Source organism: Corapipo altera, unplaced genomic scaffold (assembly GCF_003945725.1).
Source record: "Corapipo altera isolate COAL_440 unplaced genomic scaffold, ASM394572v1 126, whole genome shotgun sequence".
NCBI lineage: Eukaryota > Metazoa > Chordata > Aves > Passeriformes > Pipridae > Corapipo > Corapipo altera.
The window spans coordinates 1,309,261-1,325,932 of NW_020884937.1; the positions used below are offsets into that span (position 1 = coordinate 1,309,261).

The following is a 16,672-nucleotide window of genomic DNA, read 5'->3' on the forward strand; positions in this document are numbered from 1 at the left end:
AGCTACAAAGTGCTCCGAAATCTGCAATGCAGATTAAAAAATCAAGTATTCTTTGCTTGTTTCATCTGTGGACCACAGGACTGCAGAAAAACAAAGTAAGAGGTACTGTGTAATGCTGCAAACAATTTTTTCTCAGATCAAATGGACACATTTATTTCATTTTCCTGTGGATGTTGATGAAACTCTAACAATTATAACACAAAAATAGAAGGCATAATCATTTTTACTGTGCATGTTTCCACTGATGCCCTTGAACTCTTTGTGTTCTTGTTGAAAATGGCCATAAAATCTTATCCTCTAGGTTAGGGAAATAGTAGCCAAATAGTAGCCAAAAATCTAATAACATATATAGCATATATCATATTGATTTTCATTGCCCTCTTATAAAAAATAATTGCTTTTTTAAAAAGTATATATACTGGGTGAATTTCTGTATCACTTATCTCAGAGATCTGTAGCATAACCAGCTATTTTATAGAAGCCTAGAAAACTGTATTTTTTCTGCCAATAACAATTCTACATTTGGATCTGAGAAGGCTTCATAAAAAATTAGGTAAAAGAAGAAGAGTAATCCGTACAAAACAATGTGAGAGAACACCAGCCTGGTCTGAGTGAATCAGGAACTCTCCCAAGCAGAAATGACAAGCACTTTAGGTGGCAACTGTGGCATTAAAAGAGCATTTTTCTCCTCTGAAACTCAAGACTTTTAAAACCTCTAGGAGTAATAGGGGAAGAGAATTGGTGAGCATCCTGCATAGATAATTGCATAAATTGAATTTATTTACCTTTGAAGAAAATGCAGATCTGTGTGAAGTTTTAAATTAACTCAAATGAGAGAACAGATACATTTTTCTGGAGAGAAGACAGCAAAAAATACTGATGATACTCCTAAATCCTAGAACTCAAAGGTTTCAAAGTTCACTCAGTGGCTACTGGAAGGAAAAATTCAGCATAATGAGACTTTTCATTGTTAAAATAATCCGCTATCAATATTAATTATACTTATATGCATATATTGATGGATATGTGTATATATTTATACATATACATGTGTATATTTAACAACTCACAACAAATAGATAAGAAGTCACCCATCTTCACCAGAAATCCTGGGTTTAGCTCACTAATTCGGATTTCAAAGACCACTCAAATGTGGCTACACATTGAGGATTCATCTAAAGATTTCACACCCACGTTCACAGGGATGAACTCGCCAACAGTCTCCTTGAGCAGATTAACAACAAAACTGAAACTACATCTCCCTTCTGATGTTAACTCCTTCACCTTTATTTACACAGAAGGCAGAAAGCAATAGTTTTCCACATACTGCTAAATTACCTCAGGGATACTTTCAAGGAAAGAGACGGTTCTTAGGAGTATGATTAATTTCCTGTAACTGTAGTTATTGCAAAGTAGGCATTTGCAGCTGAGTGGGCCTTAGGCCACTCTATACCCAATTAAAAGAAAAATAGGCTTGTTTAAAAATACCAGAACAGCCCTAGTGGTTCTGCCTGAAGGTCTACCTACTACATCTTCCAGTCTCCAGCAGTGGATGTTTAGGGAAGTTTAAGGTGTTTAGGATTTCCTGAGCAAGATAAGGTTTTTCTCTGTCATGTTAAACCATCCTCTATTTAATAGTGACAGCAGCCAAGAGATCAGCTGCTGAGTGCCTGGCCTTGTGCACCATGGACACCTGCACAAGGTGGAGATTCAGGAGGATGAGGACAGAGCCTCAAAATAGACTCCCATAGGACATTAATGGAGCTGAGACACCACACAGCATTTACACCTTTAGGAACCTGTTTCTCGCTTGTGTCACTCTCTCAGCTGCTGGTGTGTGTACTTGGAATATTTGCAGCCATGAGCAATCCTTTTTTCTGACAGTTTACGCACACAAGCAACACCACGAAGGGAATGAGTCGTTGCTACAAGCAGAGATAATCCAGAGGGTGAAATGTTGAACAGTTCAGGCCAGAGTGGCTTACATAAACCATGTTAACATTTTCCATTAGCTCTTTCTTATATAGCCAGTTTCCACCCTCTGACAGTTTAATGAGCAAGATGAATACCCAGAGAGCAAAAAAAAAAAAGGTCACAGTTCTTGTTGTGTAATGGAATAAGAAAGCTGAACAATACCAAGCTGGAGCTTTACAGGTTACTTTACATTTTGACAAGATTTAGTGCTTAGCTATTTTTTCATACATGGGACAACAATCCCTTGCAAGGCTAAAGGCTTGGAGAACTGTGGCTGGAAAGCTGCCCAGTGAACAGAGACCTGGGGGTGCTGGTCTATGGCTAAACATGAGCCCAGGTGTTCCCAGGTGGCCAAGAGGGCCAATGGCATCCTGGCCCGTGTCAGGAATAGTGTGGCCACAGCACCAGGGCAGTGACCGTCTCTCTGTACTTGGTGCTGCTGAGGCACCTCAAAACCTGTGTTCAGTTTTGGCCCCTCACTCCAAGACAGACATTGAGGGGCTAGAGTGTGTCCAGAGAAGGGACCAGAGCTGGTGAAGGGTCTGGAGGGTCTGATGAGGAGCAGCTGAGGGAGCTGGGGGTGTGTAGCCTGGAGAAAAGGAGGCTCAGGAGGGACCTTCTTGCTCTCTGCAACTCCCTGACAAGAGGCTGAAGCCAGGCAAGGGTTGGGCTCTGCTCCCCAGTAACAAGTGATAGGACAAGGGGAAATGGCCTCAAGTTGCACCAGGGGAGGTTTAGATTGGATATTAGGGAAAATCTATTAATTGGAAGAGTGGTCAGGCTGCCCAGGGAAATGGCTGAGTCACCACCCAGAAGATATTTCAAAGATGTGACTCTTAGAAACATGGTTTAGTGATGGCCTTGGCAGGGCTGGGTTAAGGGCTGGACTCATTGATCTTAAAGGTCTTTTCCAACCTAAATGGCTCTGTGATGTTATGACTATACAATAAGATGTACTCACCTCATGGTTGGGGGCAAAGCAAATTAGTTCTCTACACTTTATTCAGAAAAGTTCAACCAAGTGATGCAGCCCAGAGTTAAACAAGGAGGAACGAGCTGCTAGCTCCAATGTTACAAGAGGTGATTTATGCACCCTGAACCTCTGATCCCTCTTCTATGTTCACACTCTAGTCCAGAGTAAGCCAAGACAGCATCTCTAAGTATGAAGCATCCCACTGCTTTCCCCTCCTCAGACCAACTGCTGGGTGCTCAAAAAGCTTTGAGCATATGTTGCAACATGCTAATAACAGATAGTGGAAGGTCACCCTCTTTTTTTTTTGCTTTCAGTAGTTGCTAGTGAAGTAAGGTAGATATAATTTTATACACAGGGGACTAAACCACACAGATTTTAGCCTCACAAAGAAATGGGTGGAGCCCAGCCTCAGCTTGGTCTGTTTTATTGGGTGAATCTGGCTCAGGGACACTTCTCCAAAAGCAGCATGGAAACATCCATTTTGTCAAAACCGGGGAGACAAAGGCAAGACAACTACTGCATGTCAACCAGAGCACATCTAGAAGCTCATTCCTAATCTGGAAAGTCAACTCAGTCATGGGATCATAAGTTCTTGGGCATTTTTTTGAAATCAAAAACAACAACAAAAGAATTGCCTATTCTAACCAACCTCTCTCATTTCCTAAAAACAGTAATCTCCCAGCACTGTATATGTTGCACATCCTCTCGAACCACCCATCCTTCAGAATACTGCAGCTTGTAGTATCACTCCTGTGGGTTTACTCTCTAAATTGGCCACAGTGCTATTTCACTGCTCGAAGGGCTCATCAACCCACAAACCCAGAGAGAAATGTTGATTTAAAGGACAGGAGGTGTTTTCAGTTAGGACCAGATACGCTGACGTGATTCTGTGTGAACAGAAAAGGCACTCCATCTGTTCAGCAGAACTTGACAAAATGAGACGTTCTACAGAGCATATTTTTATCTACCAAGTGTACAAAAAAAATGGTATCTAATTTAGAAACCACGTTCAGCAAATGGTATTTATTGTACCAACTCTACAAATTTAAAGATTCAAGTATATTTGATGAAATGGGGCATTGTAGCAGTCACTACTGAGAGTGTGTTGAGAACAAATAATGTAGAAGTGACAGATCTGGGACTGAGGTGCCATTCTTCTGAAATAGGAAAAAACCCTCAGTAGTGTGTTCCCACCGTAGCTTCTTTTTATTTATGATCCCTGCCTTTCTTATCTGCATTCCTCTCAAGTTTTCCTCTGTCCACTTTTCCCTTTCCTTACTCTCCATAGCAGCCCAGGCTGGCAGCAGGGAACCACCACGGCAGTGCCATGAGGTGTTGGTCACTGCAAATGCTTCCAGAGTCTTAACAGGACCGTGGGATCTGCCCTGACTTCCTACCATCAGCAACCCTGTTCTCCAGTCCTCCCTCAGACCCACAACCCCAACATCCCAGTGACTTCAGACAGATGTGCTGCAGGTGTTCATCAGTTCAGAGCTGATGCCATTGAGAGACTGTTTTGATGAAGATGTTTAAAGGGCCTTTACCTTCCTGTACAGTGTAAAATCCGAGGGCAGATTATTTCCTTTGGTAGTTTACTGAGGTTCTGCAAAAGCACCTTTTCATGGGGCCAAGACACTGGATCCACTTCTTACTGAAACATGTTTCATGCTGAGCACTTTACAGCCTCATTTTCACAGCTTAGTCTGCTGTTGCTGTAAATTTTGGAATAACTTGTCAGGGTCTGGACACCTGGAATAAATGTGGGAACCTTTAGATATGTTCATACATCCCATCCATAAACCATTTACTAAAAAAACCCTCAAACCCCAAAACCATCATAAATAATTTGTACACCAAATGCACGAAGTAGATGAGATGCTTAGGGACATGGTCTGGTAATGAACTTGGTATTGTATATTAATGATTGGACTAGATGATCTAAGGTCTTTTCCAACATAAATTATTCTATTTTTCTAAATAATCCTCTCTAGTGGATCAGAGAACTTGTTGGACTGTCTACATAGTTTCCTAATACATGAGAGATTTTTGATATCCCGTTTGGAACTGCCCCAGACTTGAAAAAAATGCAACTTTTTAAATTCTGAGGACCAGTGGCAGTAATACAAATTGTCCAACAACACACAACACTGTCAGCTTTATTTTGGGAAGCACGAGCAAGCAGTGCTAGACTGCCAGGAATGTCATTTGGGGCAGTGGGAAGTAAACCAACATCATCACCTCTATTTAAACAGTGCTATTGCAACATCTGAAAATAGGAAGCACTATGAAGATTGCTGGTGCCCAGCTTGAGTGTTGGTCATGCAAATGCTGATGCCCAAGGTTATCTTTGTGCCTGTGAGCAGTGACTGGGTGGTGTGGATGGGATGATGTCCCACAGGCAGCTGCAGGAGCAGTGTAGGGAGCTCCAGCCAGCAGGCTGACGCCAAAGCAGTGAAAGCACACGTGAAAATAAATAGCTCATCCAAGTGTCTTTATAAATTGGAACAGCTCATTGATGTGACCTGCTGGGAAAATCAGAAGGGAAACGGTGAGAATTGCTGCCATGCCATTACTGTGGAGGGATATTTAGAGATGTAATGATGCCAAATTTCTGTTTCCAAGAAACAGGGCAGTGTGGTGTACAGAAATAAATAACCCCTGGAGCAGTGAGTGCCTCACCTTTGCAGTTCTGCATGGAAAGCAGGTTATCAGATATGCTTGTCTGTCATGAAACTTTCATCTGCTAAAAGAATGATTGATTAAAGAATGATTGATTGAAACCAACTACTTAAAACTAACAAGTCAGCCAAGAAGACCACTGTTCATCCCCTCCCAGTTCTGTGACACTGTAAGTGCTGGAGAAGCCTCTGGTATAATAAACTGTCCCAGCAACTGGGGAAATTATGGCAATCTCCAAGTGATGTCAGGTTTGCTGGAGACTTAATGGGCATCTTTGAGGGAGCTGTGTGTTGGAATCCATCCCTGGGTACATTCCCTCCACACCCACCAATGTGTTCCTTAAATGAGAGTTTCCCCAGAGAAAACAACACAGGAGTAGTATAAGCCAGAATTTGTGCAGGTAGAGTCCTGCACACTCAGAGTCAGGAGGTTTACACCATTTCTGTCAGACAACAGCCTTTCACTGTAGTGCAAAGGGGCCAGAATGAGGGCAAGGAACCAACCCCCACATTCGGAGGATCCAGTCACCAGGGGGAGCAAATCCTTTTTCCTTTCCCAGAGTATCCCAGGACTTCTTGAAATGAAATGCACAACACCTAATCTACTGTCTCTCCTTTACTGTATTGTCTGAATAGGCTTAAACATCATAAATGCAAATTAAAAGCTTCAAATTACATGGCTAAAGGGTAAGAAAGAGAAGAAAAACAGAGAATGTAATTCTTATACTGATACAGTCAGCATAGTAGCACTGGCCATCCACGTTCTGGTTTATTTTTTGGACAAAATTCCTGTTTTCAGATGAATTAACTTTTGACAATGTCTTAAAGACTGTGTGGTCAAATGTGTCAATGGACCAAAAATGGGATCAAAAGATTCCCATGGAGATCAAAATTAAGTAGGATTAGATGTAAACCGAGACTTGTAGTTTTCAGTGGAAACATATAAGATGGGAAAGTCAAAGGATGTGAAGGGAATAATGAAAAACCACATAGGATATCAGTGTGAACTGCGGACCCATGTCCCCTACATTCCCATAAAAATTCAATCTATAACTCATCGCCTATCTCATATAGATATATAAAATTAGAGTCATCCAGTCATCCTGGCTATTCCTGTAATTCCAGCCAAGCCAAATCAGAGCTTACAACATGAGAAACACTTTCAGCTGAAGTACTTGTAAAAAAACCCTGTCATTTCAATCAATTCCTCTCACATATGAAAGCAAAGTAATAATTAAATTAAATTTTTCTCCAGAAACATGCATTCTCATCTGGGATGGTGCACTTCCCCTTTCTCCCAGTCCTACTCTGGATTGCTCTACATTCTCAGGAATTCCTGCTTGGCCTTGGCCTTTGTGTAACGAGTTGGGTGGTGAAGTGTCCCTTGACCATCCCAGGCACTCTTGCATGGCTAAAGTGGGAGCAGCACTGACCATGTAAGGTGTGGGATACCAGCAGGAATATTCTGTCATTCCCTGACAGCCTTGGAACATTCCTTTCCTGAATTATAGTCCAACTGGAACGGTACCATTGTTACCAGAATTTTCAAAATTCCAGTAATTAGCAACCCAGATTGTGCCCAGGATGGAAATTTAGATACCCTACACCAAGCATCGTCTGAATGTTGCCACCTTGGATCCATAGTTGACTACTGCAGTTGTAGTAAACTCCTTTGTAAATGTTAAATTAGTCAATGATTAAGTGCTGCTAAAATCTCATGATCCACCTTAAAACTGTGAATAAACCTCAGTTTGCTGCTCCTTTGGAAGCTGTGTAAAAATTCCATCTGTGCTGAATTGCTACTTTTACAACATCATATTAAGACCACCTTTTGCTGATATGCTCGATGGTGGTTCTTTAGGTGATCCTAATTAGTTGCATGTGCAATCCTTAGGATATAAACCATTGATCAAGTCTGAGACTAAGATGGGACCTTGCTGCACCCAAGTTCTATCTGGAGTTTAACAAGCAAAGTCGAGTCTATTCTGAACCTTATGATTCAACAGAAGGGTCCCCCTTTTTTGCATTTTTGATCTCTGTGTAAATAATTTTGTCTCGATTCTAACTTTATTTTCCTTTGTATGTTTCATCCATGTAGTAATAGAGTGAATCTTGACATTGAACTTCGTTAAATCTCACTTTACAAATTCATAACAAACATACTTTTTTTGTGATCCCTTAACAACCTAAGCCCCTCACTGACAACACCATCAAGCTCGAAAGACTGAACCCAAGCAATCATGAAGGTTTCATCCAGGGATTTTCAAGGAAACAATGCCCAAAAGAGAGAGTGAGTTATCTTGCCTTTCAACTCTGAAAAAAGTATTTCTTGGTTTAAATCACTTCAGGCTGAATTTACAATGTCATTCACTCAGCAATTCAGTGAAATTACACATGCATTAAATTCTCAAAAGCATTTTATGCCATCTGTTTGGGATAGTTAGAGTGAACATATTTGGGGGGTGAATTTAGTAATTATAAGGGGAGGAAATTAACATATTGGACTAATTAACAGCATCTTCTGGAAAAGAAACAAGGAAAATAACCACTTACAAAACTTAATGTTTACTGTTCTCCCAGCTAAATAAAGACTGTTCAATATGGCTCTCCTTGGGTTTCTTTACTTGATTTTTTTTCCCTTCTAAAATATGATATCTGCACTCTGTTAAGGAACACAAGCCAGAGAAAAGACTCAGGCACTGCAGGCTCTGTGGTCTGAATCCATCCATCCCCACTGCTGAATGGAGCAACGTTCACACACCAGTGTTCCAATGTGACACGTCCGTGTTGTTGTGAGGGTTCAGAATGAAGGATGCACACAGCTCACCTCATTTTGGGCACCAAAAGATTAAAGCAGACCCAGTCATGGGAGCTCGTTGTCCTTGGATCCCATTAAAGAAAAGCATTTGATTTCTGCTCCATCTTATGTGCCCGTTTGGGATGAAATCACATTTTGGACTTTAACTGTAGCAACTAGAACTTGACTGACTATAGAGAGGAGATCACTATGTGGCAGAGCTCCATTTCTGATGAGATGTCTCACAGCTGAACAGTCCAGACTGTTTTGAAGATCCAGGTGCCATGGAACACAAAGAGAACATGTGGTGGATAGAAAAGCCATGTTCCTGTTGATGATCCACCACACTGAGAGAAGAACATTTACCTGTGCTAAGCAGAAAAAATGAACTTTTGTCTCTAGTATGTCCCAAAGTTCACCTCATGCTTATGCCTGAGTCTGGGCTTATGTCTGACCTTTGGGTTTTACAGTATGTATATATTATATGTATAACCCCATTCTCAAAGCAGAGTAGAGATCACAGGATTTTGAAGCACCATGGGAAGGCATGTTCTAGAAAAGCTGCAGGTTGGACTGTCTCCATATAAAAATTGGGTTGTCTCTATACAAAAATTGAGTTTCATTAATTTCAGAACGATTCTTTACCTCTGATTACTGACACATTACAGTGGTAGTGGAATAGAAGAGGGGCTTCTGTGGCTTCTCTCTTTCCCTTTCCTATTAAAATGCTGTTCTTGTAACCACACTCTGCCTGAAAAGATGTCCTGTATTTATGCATCATTTAAACAACCCAGAAAATTATTTTTTGTCAACAGTTGAGAAATAAATTGTTTGCTGACTTCTAAGACAGCCTGAGGAGGAACTTGTTTTTTCTGCAATAGAAGCTCTGCACAAGGAAAAATACATCATGAATAAGCGGCAAGTTTTATAGTAATATTTGCAAAAACATTTAAAAGGAAAAGAACACCTGAAAGAAAGGTCCAAGCACAGAACCTCATCTATCTCCCCTTTGTTTCCAGCTACAGAATGGTCATTAAAATTTATATAAATAAATAAATATGTTTCATGAGGCAGAGTTGCTCCCTGGAACAAAATGGCACAAGTTGCAGAGCTTGGGCCAGATTCATAAGGCAGGTCAACACACTCATTTATATGTAAATCAAGAAGCAGTTAAGCACAACTGTCAGACTCGAGTCTGATCAGCTTGTCTAGATCAGTTTATTGTCCTTAAGGAATTGATACAGTCATAGTAAAACACTATTGATCTGGTATGTTATACAGAAAGATTTTCTTCTCTGAGCCTCACTTCCTCTGTGATTTCTCAGGGTTGGAGAACTGACTGAGTGATAGTACCTAGATTATTTTTAAACTCCTCCCTCCACGAAGATTTACCAGGGGGAAAGAGAAGTGAAGGGGAAAGAAAGGAACAACTTGACAACTTCTCCCCCAGTAGCATCACTCATGGCAGCACAGCCCCCCCAGTCATGCTGCAGAGGAGTGGCTCTGTGTGTGCTCCTCCCACTTCTGAAGCCAAGCTGTGTCCAGTTTCACTTCTCTTACAGCATCATTTTTCTGCTGTATGAGATGTGTATTTTGGTGTACTTCAGCCAAGAGTCAAGTGCTTTGCCCTGCTTTCAGAAACTGGTCTGGATGCAGACACTTCAGCTGTTCTAACCTTCAACTGTCATATCAGTCAGCAAGCATAGCTAATTCAACAGATTAAATTATAACAAATGGCTGTCATTTTGGGTTCCCTTGAATGTGTAAAATTCCAAGTTTTCTTTCCGTGTCACACCGCTGTTCACTGTTGCCAGTGAAAGCCCAAGACTGGAGGCACTGTGTTTATCTCAGCAGGAAAAGATGTTCCTGGAGCAAGGACACTTTGAAAACAGATCCTGCAGTAACAAGAAGCCAACAAGAAAGGGAGAAATAAATACCTGTGACATTGGTGCGGGCTGACAAAGCCTCACAGTACTTTTCCAGCAGGACAGATAAGGGTAGGTTCACAGAAGATTCACAGTGGAGAACTATCTGGATGAACAGACAGAAATAAACCAAACAAGTAAATAAGAAACAGAGAACAGATTTTTCTCATTCATGAGTAAATCCCAACACTTTCGTAGCAGCTCCCATTACTAATTGATTCAGGTACAGATATCCCATCCTGACAGAGAAGGTTTGTGGTTACTCTTACTTAGCTCCAGGACATCACATGGAATTCATCTGACTGGATGTAGGCATCTACAAATGAACCACCTCTTCTGAACCTCTTCTTGTGGGACCTGCTCAATGCCATTAGCAAAGCACAGGGTCCAATTTTTGTCTCACCTAAAAGCAGATGCCTAAAATAGTGAAGATGAATCACCTCCCATCAAAGATCATGTGTAGATTTTTTTCAATGGTTACATGGGTGCTAAAGGATCCTTCCACATTCAAGAGAGAAAGCAACTGGAAAAGGGCAATTCAGGGGGCTTGAGGAAAGTGGTTGCATAGAATAAATAGGACAAATAGGCATCCCTATAAGGTGATTTTTGGTTCTTTTGAGACAGGAAAATAGATATGAGTTTCTGATCCTCAGAATTCAGTGCTGAGCCCACTACTGAGGGCAAATGCTAGTGAGAAAGAACAGCAATGTCAACATGGGCACTTCAAGCAAGCTGCAGGTTCAGTATAGCATAATACTACATCCTCAAGTAAATTTTAGGAAATACATAAGTAGAGTTGAAATCAAGGAGTATATTGTAATTTTCACTCTCAAATTAAATAACTGAAGTGCCCAGCGCAGACAGAGGAGACAAGCCCCCAGAACTGTACATCCCAACACACAGCTGAGTTGGGAACCTGCTTGGAGGAAAAGAAGCTCTTGAAAAGCCCTTTAGGAAAGGCAGAAAATTCGGGAGTGAGACATCAGCGACAGAAACTTTCATTTTCAGAATATGAAACACAACCTTCCTGACTATTTCTGAGGGGATATAAAGCTGTGGTAACACACATAAAATGCCTTTGCTTTCTGTATAGGCACAATGACTCCAACACAATACAGGCGGCTTTTACTCAGGGAAACGACCCTGCTCCTTCAGTGCTGATGTTACATTTCAGTGCTCTGAGATGTGTTAAATGATTGCAGAACCCTTTTCACGTTACTGAATTCCTTGTCACTTAACAGGAAGGGGGGGTCACTACAACAGAATCCACCAGCAGTGTTGGTCTCTAAAGAACAACTGTTCTCTGTACGACGCCATTTCTACCTATTTCTCACTTTGCTTTCATTTTACAAAATAGGAAGCCCTGAAATGCAAGCAAAAAGCCTTTCTCAGACTTCATTCTTTTCACATAAACACCATGAAGCTGCTGTTTCTCCTTCAGGGAGAGTCAAATCCCACTTCCCATAGCGCAGCCTCCCAGGGTACTGACCACACATGGCCGGGTCAAGGAGATAGAGAAGGGCTGCTCTGCATCCAGGGCAGATTCCATCCTAAAAGCACAGAGCTCCAGCCCAGCCTGCCAGTAAGCAAACTGTAGTGGTCATGTCTCATGTCAGACCCAGACAAGTGAGCTGACACAGCAGAGGCATCTCCTCCCCTCCAACCCTCCACCCCTCTGCCACCTCACAGGCCAAAGCACTGTCTCACTTCAAAGAAGAAACTCGAGACATCTCCATGTACTGTAAATACGCTGCATGTCCAGCTGTCCCCTCCCTGAGATGATGGGAAAGAACAGACAGAGGTCAGGCACAGGCACAGCATGGGGAGGAGGAACAAGAAAGGTTAAATGTCACATTCGCTTTAGGGTCAGCTTAGGTTAATTTGGCTGGAGGGAAAAGCGCCTTCCACGTATTATGTTACTTTTGGTTTCATTTTCTCCCCTCTAACTACGGACAACACCCTTGTTGCGTGTGAAACATTTTTTAAAAAAATTGTATTTAAAGCAGACAAGCCCCAAAAGACTAAAAATCCTTCTTAAAATAATAAAGAACAGCAAAAAAAAAAAAAAAAAAAAAAAAAGAGAAACATTTCACTAATGTAGGACTGCAAAAATTAATAGTTGGGCCTGTGGTTGTGCATCTATTTTGAAATATTAAAATAATTGCTTTACTAATGCACTGCTTTACTAAAACAGCATTTCTTCTAAGACAGCTACCTCTGTTAGAGAGCATGAAACTACAAAACAAAACCAGAGGAACCCAAAATCACCTCTAGAGGAGGGAAGAGCAAATGAAAATGGCAACAACATTAAGAGAGGGTAACATCTTGCTATGGTATGTTGTTAGAAGTAACAGGACACTAACAGTGTGTACTCCTCCATCAAATGAAGGACTCCAATCTTGCAAACATTTATTTGTGCAGAATTTGTTCTTTATTACACAAGTACTCTCACTAACATAGAGTCCTAAAAACACATATGAAGCAGGTTACAGTGGATCTGTACAGAGAGCTCTGTGTAAAGACAAATATCTAACCCATCCTAATGTTGCCTCCTCACAGTTCCTGCCAGAATTTGTGGTTATTCCATGCAGATTACAGGGGACTTGTAATTTAATTTTTAAAAGAATTAACAGAGAGTCCTGGTTTGAAATATTATTGAGTTCCACTACGTTGCAATTTAGACATATAAAAGCAAATGAACACTGCTGTTGTAAAGTTTACCTGCATGGGAGAGGTTGTTTTATTCTCTCAAACATGTAAGAAATAACTGCAATAATATAAATAAAGCCCCAATGCTACGGATAGGATCCAAAAAATGTCAGTACAAGCATGTGGCTACCACAGACACACAATGGAGGATATTGTAAGTTTAAATATCTAACAATAAGTAGCAGCAAAGTGGATGAAGTCAGGATGACTGAAAGCTGAAGGAAAGAACTCAGGTGGAAAAGGATGACACGTGACAGTGGAACATTCCTTGCCAAGATGGAGGTAAGCTCAGAGACAGTGAATGCTGCCAAACATGGACAGATGCATGTGCTCCACCTTCCCATTCTCACACAAGAATTCCCAGATAACATATTCCAGTTGCCTAATAAAAGCCAGTTGTTAGGCCTCCCTGTGAAACATCTGCTGGTGGCCTGCTGAGCAAAAACAGGGGTGTTGACATCTGAGACAGCCTCAAAGTAACAGAGCAAAAACTCTTCCTTTCAAAAAAAAAAAAAAATAAAAAAAATGTTTCCAGTATTTATAAGGTCCCAGAGAAATCCATCCCATGGAACTACAGCAGCATCTCATCAGAAAGCCACTCACAGAAAAGCAGTGAGATTTGTATTAAATAGCTCAGACTTCAAAACAGAGAGAGCAACAGCTGAGCTGATCACCCAGGATTTCCTCTGCAATTCAGGAGGAGAAGTAGGACTTTTTCAGATGCAATTCATCTGTCGTATTTTAAATCTTTAAGTTGAAATTTCCTCCACTGACTGCACTAGCTGGGTCTCACCCCCTAGAAGGACAGAGTCACTTGGATGAATCTTTCCTAAATTTTCTTCAGACACTCCATGCAAAAGGAGAGGTAAAAACATTCTCAGAGGTGGTGGCTACAGGAGACAGGAAGACATCCCCATCTTATCTGGAGCACCACTCTTGTCTTTTACTGAGCAAGGTGAAGTGACCTTGATCATCAAACAATTTCGTAGTTATCAGCTACAAAACGTGCTCAGTCCACAGCTGACAAGAGAAGGACCCATCTCATGCCTCTATGGCCATACAGGAGCAAAGTTTCAGTCTAAACTATCCACCTGTGCTCTTTATAAAGTCAAAACACTTCCCCTTCTGAGCAGACACCTCTGGTAATGGCACAGATCACGTCTGGAACATGTTTATTCCTACCCTTCATCTTACTGAAGCAGCACTGCTTAAATAAATACTACCTTTTACTTAATTTTTAGTTCTTCAATTAAATAAATACTACCTGTATTTTTGGTTTTCAATTTAATAGATAATACCTGCATTTAATTTTTAGTTCTTCAATTAGACAATGCAAATAAATTCATTTGAGAGACACTCCTGGCTCAAAGGTAATCTTATCAAGTTAAGCTCTCCAAATGCACCATCCCCGCAGTGAGATCCTGTGCTCACCTCAATGTTTGGGAAAGATGTTCTCAGGGCAGAGGTCCAATTCAACATAAATATTGTTAGTTTGTGCCCACAGAAGCTCATTTCAGGGAGACACATGCATTTAACTTCACAATGAAAATGTAATTAGTGAAAGAGCTCAATGCAGCAAAAGCAAAGTGAATCCCACCCTTCCATAACAAAACCCATACTCCATTTGAATACAGCTGAGGAATTTCCAGGACAGGTGGGCACTTGGCAACTTCTGCAGGGGTTCCTGCCATCACCACTGTTGTGTATGAAAATAGATGCCCAGGGAAAAAACACCAGGTATTCCATGGAATACACTTGCCAGTGTTCATCTGAGCAACTCTTTCCCTCTAAGAGATGGCAACACACGGGAGGGAATGAGGAGAGCTGGAATATTTGCTGACTATTAATCACCTGAAGGAATATGCACAACCAGGGAGAGTGAAAAATGCTACTTCAGGAGAAAAAAAGAGATTAGCACAGGAGAGGAGGGGGAACTCATCTTTACTGTTGCCAGGATGGATTTATATTCAGTGGTGTGTAGTTGTTTCATACACGAGGTGTATATAAAAGAGATGCTTATTCAATGACAGTGACAAGAGGGCCAGAGTGGTCAAAATACTTGGCTTTTTGAAGCACCAAAAGATGTTTTTGGCTTTTCTCAGCTCAGTCATTTAAAACTTCTCATGTGGCAGCATTTGCCAGTATACAATTGTTTGGTTCTGCTTCAGCAGAAAATTAATTTCCATTTATGATAAAAAGTCTAATTACAAGTTTTCACAGGAACCTGCAACCTGAAGCCTGAGACAGCTGAGGTTACAGTAAAAGGAAAGACTCTGGGAATAGCTCAAGAAGAACAGTCTCCTTTTCAAGTCATCCTTCAGCTCCTTCAACTCCCTGTCATTACTCACCTCTAAGTTAATCCAAGCAGATAGATAAAATAGTGATACCAGCTACGGAACCCCAAATGCTCCAGGAGACACTGCTCTATGATCTTAGAGGCCAGATGTATTCTGCAGCTCTTCCAGGAAGTCTGGAAAAAGAGACTATGAGTCTGCATGGAATGGGAATTAGGACCCCAGTCCAATAAAGCAACTGAACACATGCTCAGTTCTAAGCGTGAAATTAAATTAATCCTTATTCAAAAATAAATTAAAAAAAAAATCCCACAAGCATCTGCTGCACTGAGCCCACCACTGAATTTCTCTGTTGTCTTTGAAACTTGGAGGTCTGCCTTCATTAAGCATCTGCCCACATGCTCTGCTGAATAAGGGTGTAGAGGGGAGGTTCTTCATCCACTGAAGCCAGGCACGTGCCAAGGGATCTTCTGAGTCATGAGACATAAAGGAAAATTGTTTAAGGCCACTCATGAGCTGGACTTGTCCAACCAAGTCTCCTGCCCTTTCAAAGCCGCATGAGATGTGCATAAAAGGAGCAAAGCAGCACTTGAATCACAGGCTACAGCTCTACAAAATAATATTGCTTAGTGGAAAGACTTTTCAATCTCACATCCCTGAAGAGTTTTGTTATTCATCCCCCACGTCTGTGGATATCATAGCCAGAAACTGGAAGGAGAGCCAGCACTCCTGACAATGTCTTCCCTTTTCCTAGATTTTCACACCAAACCCATGACTAATTCTTCCCCACTCTTTCCACCCAATTCTCATTATTCTGAATCCTCTCAGCAGCTCAAACGTGATTCACCTCACCCACACATTTCAGAAGGCATTGCTTTAGGTTCCCTCATACCCAATGGAAGAAGGAAGCACTATCAAGGAACAATCCATTGCTTCTGCTTTAAACACATCCTTCAGGATGAGATAACTTATGCACTGGAGACAAAACACACAGGGAATCCAGAGTTTAATCTCAAGTTTAAAAGTCGTCTTTGCCCAAATGAATGTAAGTACCTCAGCTACCTCTTATCTACCTGAATAGCCTCTGCAAAGATCCACTGTCATCACACTGTCACTACACTTCAAGGCCTCCCTTCACAGGCTCTCCCACTTCTAACTCAACAAATGTGAGCTCCTAATCTTTGTGTTTCAGGTCTCCACCAGTATGCTCCTGCCTGAAAAAGGTAAAAATCCATCTCCCATGCTTTAGGCTTTAATCAGCTACTGAACTCTGCTCAGCTTTCAATGGAATGTCAAAAATTGTACCTCTGTATTCTCCATAA

At 41.3% G+C, this 16,672-nt stretch overlaps 1 protein-coding gene across 1 annotated transcript in view; it reads right to left on the reverse strand.

Annotated features, from left to right (window-relative positions):
• Window positions 1-16,672, reverse strand: part of CRHR2 (corticotropin releasing hormone receptor 2) — a 141,474-nt gene that overhangs the window by 117,586 nt on the left and 7,216 nt on the right. The window contains exon 2 of the mRNA XM_027660632.1: window positions 10,360-10,453. Within this exon, the coding sequence (XP_027516433.1) occupies window positions 10,360-10,453 (94 nt within the window). The remainder of the gene's footprint in view (window positions 1-10,359; window positions 10,454-16,672) is intronic.